This window comes from Xiphophorus couchianus, chromosome 24 (genome assembly GCF_001444195.1).
Source record: "Xiphophorus couchianus chromosome 24, X_couchianus-1.0, whole genome shotgun sequence".
Lineage (NCBI taxonomy): Eukaryota > Metazoa > Chordata > Actinopteri > Cyprinodontiformes > Poeciliidae > Xiphophorus > Xiphophorus couchianus.
Genome location: NC_040251.1, coordinates 11,998,713 through 12,009,748, shown reverse-complemented (window position 1 = coordinate 12,009,748; position 11,036 = coordinate 11,998,713). Strand labels below are relative to the sequence as shown.

At 41.1% G+C, this 11,036-nt stretch overlaps 1 protein-coding gene across 1 annotated transcript; it reads left to right on the top strand.

Moving 5' to 3' along the window:
• The first annotated feature begins 1,276 nt into the window (after positions 1–1,276).
• Positions 1,277–10,566, top strand: scrt2 (scratch family zinc finger 2). Its single transcript, XM_028011679.1, has 2 exons — positions 1,277–1,995; positions 6,252–10,566. The coding sequence occupies exons 1-2, from the start codon at positions 1,836–1,838 to the stop codon at positions 7,049–7,051; spliced, it is 960 nt and encodes a 319-aa protein (XP_027867480.1). The 5' UTR covers positions 1,277–1,835; the 3' UTR covers positions 7,052–10,566.
• Positions 10,567–11,036: the final 470 nt, after the last annotated feature.

Sequence of the window (11,036 nt, the reverse complement as noted above, 5' to 3'; positions counted from 1 at the left end):
CATGGATATTAAAATCTCGTTCCACTCGTGTTGGGTTTTTTAGGTATCGCAACAGCCGTAATACTAATAATCTTGCTGCATGTCACCTATTTGAAAATTTTTGGCCAACTCCAAAGTTTTTACCATAATTCTGAGTTTAATAAAACTACTGAAAAAATATGTAACAAATGCAAACTGACTTTACTTGCTAAGTTTTTTCACCAATTCTTGTTTAATAGTTAGTGGTTATATATTATTCCAGCAGGGTTTGCGGTAACCAAATATTTTGCATCTTTGACAGGGTCGGCGTCTAATGTAGCTGAACCACTGGTGCAGGATTATTTGGCATCAGGTAACATTCAGAGAGTCCTGCCAACTTCTGATCACTTTGAAAACTGTCACTGCAAAGAAAAAAATTAAACATATTCAGCTTGATGATGACTTAATGTGGATTTTCTGTCCAGCTTGTTGAATATTGACTCAACAGAATGAAAATGAAATGCAATTAAATGTTAATATTAATGTTATTATGATCGTCAGGCAAAATGACGGACAGTGAAAAAGTCTAGCATGACTTTTGTATACCAATTTAAGGTATTTTTAGAAAAAGGAGTAGAAAGAAGTGAGGAGACACAAGTGTTTCCTGTTGATTCAGGTTAATCAAACAGGTGCATCATTTCTATTTTATTAAAAATAACGCTCTACCTACACACTGAAAGACACAAATAAACTCTATACCAGCAAATTCATTTACACAAATACATGCCAAGAGATATGTGGCCAATTTAGAAAGCACAGATCTAATTCTGGATTTCACCCTAATCAAAAAAGATGTAATTAATTAATCAGATAATTCACTGCCACGCATGGCAGGACACACATCTGTGCAGCAGTAATGGGGAGGGAGACGGCAGCGCTGAGCTGAGCAGCTCTCAGACTCCTCAACGCTGCAGGAATCCAGTTTAACTTTAAAAGAAAAAGGAGCTGGACTCTTAAACAGAAACTCAGTGCCTGCTGTTGGTTTGTGAGTTCAGTGCGGTGCGACCACGGGAAGGAAAGATTTGAGGCTATTTGAGGAAACAGAGATGACTTGAGGGAGGCAGAGCCGGTGCAAGACAAACATAAACTGTGCCACTTCATCTGAAGACAATGGGGGACAGGACACCGAGTGTGCTCTCATCCACATCTCCATTGTCTGCCCATCTCTTTTACTCCTCCTCTGAGCATGGAGCATAAGCGGGGTGAAAGGAGGAGGGGAAGAGAGGAGGAGGGGGAGCAGCAGGGGGTTGGGGGGTCTGGCTGTGTTCTTTCTCCTCTGTCTGTGTGCGAATGCACAGACGGTTCAGTAGTAATTTGATGTGTGTCCCTGGGGACATTTGATGGATTAAAGCTAAGCAGCTCCATTTCGCAGCACCACCTGATCTTCCTCTGCCTGTGCCCCATATAAAGGCTGGCGTGATTGCTGATCTCAGCTAGTCTGACAGTCTCTCTCTCTCTCTCTGTTGCACTCTCTCCCTCCTCTCTCTCTGTCTGTCTCCATCTCTTCTCTTCCTCACTGGTCTCTTAAGCCTGCTGCATCACAGGAGCTATCCAGTGCTGAACAGGATTGCTTTTATTTTTTATTTTTTTATTTTTTCTGGGGGACGCTGGGGGAACCAAAGAGTATCAACCCAGCACTGCCATCAGTCTCGTACTCTGCCGGTTTCCATCTTTTTTTTTCTTTCTAGTCTTATGTTTCTGACCACATCAACCACAAGGATTTACCGTCAAGCCAGCTCCGCTTGTTTGCGTCCTCAGAGGGTCTTTTATTTTTTCTCATGCGTTTCTCTCAGCCCCGTGTTTTCATCCACTGAAACATGCCCCGCTCTTTTTTGGTGAAGAAAATCAAGCTTGATGATTTTTCTTCGTCCAATGTGGCCAACTCCAACCATCATCACCACCTGGACGACTCGTTCACTTTTGCCCGCTCCATCACAGACTCGGTGACCAGTCTCGGGGTTCGCCTCAGCGAGAATGGTGAGTTGCAACATGCCTCTAGTTAAAGACGTCCTGTAAACAAGCTCTGCCGCTAATTTCACCATGCCTGGTTTTTCATTTGCTGGACGAGATTTTTTTATTTGAGTCAGCTAAAACGACTGAAACTGTGTAAATTAATGTGACACATTACATGCATCCAGCTGATTTTCCGCACCAACATCCAAAATAATCCGCTTCCGAGGCACCCCACCCCCATCGCTGTGCTCCCAGACTTTTGTTTTTTGACTCCGGCGAAGGACAGACACAATTCAGGTCACAGCCACGGATTAGTTTATGTAAATAGGGAAGCAAACATGTGTCTAATCAGGAGAGCTGGGATACGTATTTGTAGAACTGCTAGAGCCCTGTGGTGGACAAACACATGCAAGGCTGGCAATTTCTGCTCATCATGTGGAGTAAAAAATTCATGAATATAAGAGATGAGTATCAGATGATACATTTGTCCTTAGCTGTTATTGTCCTTGAGTCCCATCATGGTCCGATCCTCCCTTGCCCCCCTCTTCCCATCCAAATGGAGCATACACACAGTCTCCCCACCCCCATCGCTCTGCTACATCTTTCTCTTCCTTCCGGGCATTTGAAAACTAGCAGGGGTTAGAGTTTCAGCCGAGCAGGCCTATTGCCGCCACAAGAGACATCAACACACTGTACAGTGGAGCTGGGAGGGAGGCAGGGAGCTGAAAGAGCGCCGAAATGAGGAAGAATAAGGATAGAAAAATGCTTGGGGCAGCAATGAGGCAAATCACGTGACAGGAGGTTGTACAGTAAACACGGAGACGAGGCGCATAACTGCGCTGTGGTCAACGCTCGGACTGGCCGGGCTTCCGGTCAGAGGCGAGGGGCGACCTTCACTTTCGCAGCCTGCTTTGGGATCGTCGCTTCCATTTTGTGGCCACGTTTTGGTGGGCCACATGAGAGCCTTTGTTGTGATTCTTCAAGTCGTTTAAGCAGAAGGAGAGGAGTCACAGAGCACAACTAGACCCTGTTGAGGATGCCCACCTGTTATTCAGCCATTTCACTGACAAGGTGAAATTTTAAGCAACCAGATTACAATTATTCTTATTGTTTTGCAAAAAGAAGAGACCCAGCAAATATTCAAAATAAGCAATAAACCAACATTTAAAACTCAAGATATATAAAGGAAGATATGTAGTGATAAAATAACTATTTATCCTCACAGAGATGTGTTTTTGCAAGTGCTGAATTAAAATTATTCTTCCTGCACTTAACAATCCATTTGTACAGTTTTAGTCACTCTATTGTTCTTCTCTCTATTGTTCAACGGCATGAAAAGTAAGCACTTTTATTAACAGAAGAAAAGAACAATAAGTCACCATAATAATCTGGACAAAAAGCTTTTCATCTGAAAGAAAGAATTATCATTTTCCGCTGAGTCCAAAATAAAGGAAATAAAATAAAAGATTTCTCAGCGCAGCTGAAAAGCCTAACGTCAGCACTTCTGCTGCTCCGGGAGATTTTCTTTCCCCCCATTGTGGAGACATTTGACTTGAGTGTCTGTCGAACAACAAAGAGGGGTGGCTGAGAGGGTCCATTAATTACATGCTTGCTTTGCATTACAGAAATGAGTCTATGAGCTGTAAAGGCTGATACAGCGCGAGTCCTAAATGGTGAGCTTCGTGTCTGACCTTGAGTAATTGAAACACGGTAAACACCTCTGCGTACAGTGATAGCGCACGCAGCTTTTTGTTGGTGAGAATAATAAAAAAATATATACCTCGCTATAATGCAGAGCAAACACTCTGTGCCTGCTGCTAATGTGGCTGTAAAACAGGTGGATTTAGCTGCTCATCACTACTGCAACAGCAGCATTTATGCATTTAGCAGCAGCTGTAGGAATGAAGCTGACAAACAGATCCATTTGTTTGGCTTTTAGCAAGAAAGTGACTCCGTCTCACAGACAAACGCCATCTGTGCGGTTTAAACTCGTGAAGCCATGCAGTGCAGCATAATGCCGCGTGCACAGGCCTGTAGTTTCCTTGTCCCCGGGTGTCACGGTCACATCTTTGACAAAGGGGCTGTGCAAACCGAAACCCTTGGGAATGGAGAAGCAGTAGTAAGAGAGCACTTAAGCTGATTTCTTAATGCCTTGTTTCTTGAAAGCACTTCAGCAAGCTCGCTGCTGCAGACAGGTGACCCTCTTTGGAAACATGGTGCGTGATGCCATGTCTCACATTATCAGTCCTCCAGCAAACTCCATTCAATAAACTATTATTGTGTCTCTAAGACACTTGATCTGTTCCACGCTATTATTTCTATCTTCTCCAGCATTGGACTCTACCAACAGCTGCACTATTTTACAGATGATAGGTTATTGATCAGTTCAAAACTTTGAATTTCATTAAAAAGCAGTCAATACCTAATTTCCACTGCTTGCTGCACGCAGCGCTTAGGAATGCCTTTTTTCTGCAGTTATGCACTATTTGTCTCAGGAAAAGAAATTCGCCACATTTTGAGTTTGTACTTGAAAAATATCAACCCAGAAGTTGGAATGCATTTAGTTTTTTATTGAGCTGCACACCGTTTCAGCATCTATCAACCTCTGTTTGGTTCATTTAGCTGCCAGCAAGCCTTTTAGCTGCTCTGTCTCCGAGCTGCAGAGGTAAAAACAAAGGACCAGAATTATGCCGACCAAAATGCATCCTATAGTGGACATGTTGAAGGAAACACAAAAACAGCTCACAGTGTGCTGTGGCTACCTGCACCATCTTAAACCCTGCTTATCGCAGAACTAAAACGTCAACATGATATAAGCAGGTTAGTTTAAATTATGTCCTGAATACTATAATGTGATGCAATCATGTGCCCACTGTCCCCACATGCTTGATTCAGAGGAAGAACTGCTATATCACCGACTTGCAGGAATAGCAGTTCTATTTCTTGGCATCATAAATGGGTAATATCATATTATAATAATGAATTGGACCTACTAGAAATTATTTTTGTGATGAAATGGTTGCAGCTAAAAATGTATTAATGAAAATGTAAACTATGATAAATTCGGAAAATCAGTTTATATCCTACATGATAAACTTCACTGAGTCATTATGAGAATCTAACAATATAATTCAGAAAAATATCAATTTGCCACAGCTCATAGCTTTCCAACTTTAGTTTTAAAACAGCTTTATTGAGAAAGGATGAGTGTCAAGGACAAGCTGGATGGCAGTGAGAAGCAACAAGTGGGGCAGGGGCGGCGCTGTGCTTCATTCTTGAATCTCACATTTAAAGACATTTAAAGCAAAGAATGATAAGACAAAATCAGAGGAGCACCAATAAATCAGCCCAATTTTTTTTTAATTTCCAGAAACTGATCTTTTCTACCTCTGCATAGATCTAAAAATCAGCCATCGTCCCAGTCAGAGAGGGACTGACAGACTGGCCCACCAGGCCATGTCTGCATGTGTGCAGTTAACAATATTCACCCCACTGTTTCCAACTTAGTGACTTTCTTGCTATATTTAGTGACATTTCAGGCAAAAAAAATCTGCATCAGCCAAACTCAGAATTGGCAGCTTGGTTTTTTTTTTAAAGATTGCTGATCGGTCGGAAAACCGCAATAGGTGCATTTATCATTTAATGTGAAAAATTTCTTACATTGAGAATACAGATTTATCGTTTTCTTGATAAATTTCAATTAATAAGAAACAAAACAAAACAAGACAGTATTATCAATACTGTTTCTCCACTACTTGTTCTATGAAAGCATCAATAAATATCAGTAAATTTGAAAATATAATTAAATGCCGTTACAGTATGCGGTTTAGTAAGTGGCGTCCTGAAGAAGCCTGCTTCAAATGGGAATGTTTTTTAAGAGCAGTATTTGTGTTTGTAGTGCTGAGCCATGGAGGTACAGCCATACAGTTACTTAAAAATTGTTTTTTTTATCATACTTTTTATCGTTATCACAATAATAACATAAAATATTGGGATAAAATTCACCCATCCCTTTCCCTTGACAAAATATTTTAGTGGTTTACAGACAATAACTCCCATGGTGCAGCTGAATGATGGTAACCAGCCTAAATGTGTCACTTTTCTCGCTCTTTCTGAGAATAACTGGAGTTTTAGTAAGAGATTCGGTGCTGCCACTCATCCTTTCACTACATTGAGAAAGGGCTGCCATCCAAGATTGAAATAATGTAATCACAGATGTGTCACCGTGTCCTCATCCATCACAACCTCTAGCCAACTGCGTTTGTTTGTCTCTTACACAGGATACATCCAGGATTACATCACACCATCTGTATACCAGGGGGAGAAGAAGATGGAGCATAAGCTGGCGTCGCCGGTGTCGGACCCCCTGTACACCCAGGTGAGCAGCGGAGAGGATTACTGCGACCCGGACTTGAAGCACCCAGACAGCCCGCAGTCCGGCATGACGGCGAGCGGCTTCTACACTGGTGAATCGGAGGCTCTGGCCGAGGGTTACACCATGGATGCCTTCTTCATCTCTGACGGGCGCTCCCGGCGAAAGGGAGAGGGCGAGGCTCGCGGGTCCAGCTCAAGAAGCAGCAGTGCGAACGGAGGGGTCCAGGAGCGGGGCGCCGGGGTGCCTCGCCACACCTGCAACGAGTGCGGGAAGACCTACGCCACCTCCTCCAATCTCAGCAGACACAAGCAGACGCACCGCAGCCTGGACAGCAAGATGGCCCGCAAGTGTCCCACCTGCAGCAAAGTGTACGTGTCCATGCCGGCATTGGCAATGCACATCCTCACCCACGACCTCAAGCACAAGTGCGACGTGTGCAGCAAGGCCTTCAGCCGGCCCTGGCTGCTGCAGGGCCACATGCGCTCTCACACGGGGGAGAAGCCCTTTGCCTGCGCCCACTGTGGCAAAGCCTTTGCTGACCGTTCAAACCTCCGCGCCCACATGCAAACACACTCTGCCTTCAAGCACTACAGATGCAAGCGCTGCAATAAGACCTTCGCTCTCAAGTCCTACCTGAACAAGCACTATGAGTCAGCTTGCTTCAAGGGCTCTGCGGACGAAGACGACTCTGGATCAGAGAACTAACACAAGAGAGAAGCAAAATTTCTGAACCCCTGTCGAAGGTTCACAACCAATAACCCTGGTCACTCTGCCCTCCATGCCTTTTTTCTTCCCTTTTTTTAGAAAGCAATATTTTCACTGAGATTACGTGAAGAAACTCTGATAACTGATTATGGCAAAGACAATTTCAAAAGATGCTGGATTTTTTTTCCCTGCACAGTAGCTAATCGTCCACAGAAACATACAATCAATCAACCTTTTCCCCCAAATAGAGACTGTAGATGGTAGTTGTACACAACTCAGCTACGTGTCCTCACACCAATGTGGGAACATGTAAACACACACACACACACACACCCCTACATGAATGCACACCCACACTTACAACACAATTATATATGAGGCCTGGCATGTGAATTTTTATCAATGACTATAATAATATTGATATCAATAGTAATAATATTTAGATTCCTGATATTTTATAGGAAATAGTAACAAAAACACAAAAAAAAACATAAAAAAGGACTAACAGTGTTCTTTTGTTTTTTAGAGACAAAATGACCTCTTGTATTTTTATGCTGCTTTTTATTTGCTAAGAATTGAATTCTTTTGCAACTGCCAACATAAACTTTTTACAAAAATGTGAACTATGACAGTATTTGCAAAAAAAGGGAGATCATTTTAAAAAGGTTAAAAAAAAGACCAACCCTCCTTTTTGTCCACACCAACGTTTCAATTCAACGGATGTTATTTTTCTATTTAATTTTTCTAAATTTATTTTTTTGTGCTTTTTATCTCTTGTTGATCAAAAGCTTCTTTGTAACTGTGGGTACATAAAACAGAGCTCATCTTAAATAAGCTATAAGACGACCATACGTCATTCAGATCAATTCTGCAGGAACAGCGATTTTAAAATGTTGGCCTGTTGAGCAGGTATTATTACTTCCACCATCCGATCCGATTCATACTCTCACCCTGATGCACAGACTTGGACAAAAAAACAAACAAAAAAAACACACACACACACACACAGAGAGCCAGACCAAATGATCTAATAAGTGCCATGAGCGGTTCACTCATCTATAGCAATTAAAACTCTTGTTGTTCTTCCTCCACCATGATGGCTAGCGTCAACGCCGCTGCCTCCATGGTGCCTCGTCCAGTCTTAATGAGTAATCTCGACCCCATATTTGAGGTGCTCCCCCCCCTCCACCAGTATTACCTCAGAGTGAACGTACGGACTCGCACACCCTCAGTTACAAAGTGACAAATTTTTGTGTTTGTCTGTTTTTATATGTCGCTCAAAGCTACGCCCATGGTTTAGTAGATGCATACCATCTATTTATCATGTAAATACTTTATTTATCCTCCTGTTTATCTATTTATTTATTTATTCATCCTATTTTTTGCTTATTTATTGAATACTTATTTATTATGTATTTATTTATTGTTTGTAATTTAAAAAAAACGAACATCCATTGACCTTGTAAGATGCTGCTGATCTTCAAAGAAAATGTTTATATGCATGAAAACTGTAGAGAGTCCATGGGACTTAGTTTTAAAGAGGAACAATGTACAGTACCAGTGCTAGAGGACTTCCAATGAATGAATGCAAAATTAGTTTTATGTTTTGTGGCAATAACATGACTGAAAAAGCAATTGACATGGAAAAACAATCACAGCTGTTCTGTTTTTGTTCAACTTAGGGCAATAAAAAGAAAACAATGACAAAAAATTATTGATTTTGTTTCCCAAAAGTCCTCCACCTCCTCACAGACGGAGATTTTTGGCCTCTTTTTTTTTGTCTTTCAATCTCAGGCAATAAGTTCTCAGAAGTGGTCTACACTGAAAATCAGAAAACAAAAAGGTCTCGGGTGTGCTAAAGTCGCAGACGCGCAACAGCAATAATGACGCCAAGATTAGCAAGTCATGAATCCATAACTGACACCGGGTCGCTATTTGTTCACCTAATAATTTTTATTCTACTTTAAAAACACAACAAGACAGTAATAATAATAATAAAGTATCTAAATACACCAAAGTGTGCAATGGTTTGAAGGAAGCTTATGTATCCTCTTTAAAACGATCTTGGCATTAACTTCCAGGGAAAAGAAAGTTTTTCAAATTGCTCTAATAAAATGACATGCAGCATTGCACTTCTAAACCGCAGCTCTATGGTTTTTTTGTTTCCTCTCCCCCGTCCCTCCCCTACGCAGCAGCCGTCCTCACCCTGTCCCAACTGCCTCTGAACAGACGCGGCAAGCATTAGATGTGCTGAAGTGGGATTGGCGGAGGGTGGCGGAGTGTGGGAGGATAACAGGTGTTTGTAGACAGACTGCAGATAGGGAGCGTAATTGAGTCGGTGAGCGACCTCCAAGGGGAAGGTCAAGCACCAGCAGGCAAATGCACTGTCAGCTATTTGCATATTCCAAATGGATGGCACTATCGCAGTAATGCTGAGCTCGCTCTGGAAAAAAAAAAAAAAGCAAAGCTGAGGAGGAGAAAGGAGAGCAAAGAGGAGCTTCTGTTCTATTTGTTCATCCTCTTCTCTCTGTTTCACCATCATCCTGTGTAGTGCTACAGCTGAATCACTGCATGAGAGCATCCAAACCACCTGTCTAATGATCAACGTGTAGGACACACAATCTGGAACATCGCTGCAATATTACACAAATGCAAAAAAAATAAATAAAAAATGGCTTCCAAAAGACTTTTTTTATGTTTTTCTATATTAACGTGCAAGAGGACAATAAAGTATCTCCAAAACATGGGGGATGTGTATTAAAATGACAAATACATGCACTGACCATATTAAAATAGTAAATGCAGGCTTGCATCTGCACCTGGAAGTATTAAAAAAACTATTTCCAGAAAAAAGGGGCACAACAAGCAAAAATATTGCATTTAGATGTAGGGAAACATTGTTCCTCTTTGATTTTGTAAATATATTTGTAAATATATCACAGCAATAATATCACAATGCATGTAGACATTTAAATGCTCTTTTTCTATCCATGTCTTTTTTTTTTCTATTTAAAAAGAAAAGACAAATGCAGGTACCAATTGCAGTCTGGTTGGCCATGTGAATCAGGGAGCGTCTTGATTAAGAAACTATCTGTTATAAGTTAGAACAACAACTTTCAACTCTGTGTTTTCTCAAAGATCTGATCATGTTGGGTATGATTTTTTTTTTAATTTCCTTTCTTTTTTTTCTTTCTATTTATGTGCCCGGCTTGGCTGCGCAATGAAAAAGTGCCAAAAAGTATGATTTCCATGACAAAAGCCTTCAACATATGGTTGGCTGCTTGAAACCATCCATATGGTCCTCAAAGAAAAAAAACTGATTAAGATTTTCCACCTTCTTACTCATTCTCTCTCTCTCTCACTCTCCTTATCTCTCTCTCTTTCTCTCCGTTCCAGTATGAAGAAACTTAAGCCATGATTGCTGAGGGGTGTTTTCATTTATCTTGTTCTGCTACAATTAATAATGATGACAACAATAGCAATGATAACATTAATAAAAACAATAGCACAAGGAACCAGCAAGTCCACTTGTATTTCTTTTCAAATGCCCTAATTTATTTTTAATAAATTAGACTTTCTGTATTTTTGTACATTTCAAAACGAGAAAAAACTCCCATATCGTGCCTTGCAAAAGCATTTTGCTACCTTGCACCCAGAAAGTTTAAACTTTTTACTGCGACTTTATGTAATAGACAAACATAACATGGAGAGTAATTGCGAAGTGGATGCAAAATTAGGCATTGTTTTCTCTTTTAGAAATTTGAGAAGGGTGGTGTTTGGAAGGAATATAGTCTCATTAGAATCAGACTATTTTTTTTAGACATTATTGAATGCAATTCTAGATATACATTTATTTCCACTTTAAATTTGACTGCAAAAATTCCCCTTTGGCTTAGAAATCAGCATGAGATTGAGTCGAGTGGCTTTTAGCCAATCAAATGATGCTCCTTTGATCACGTGACACCAGTGTGTTGGGCTGGACCAA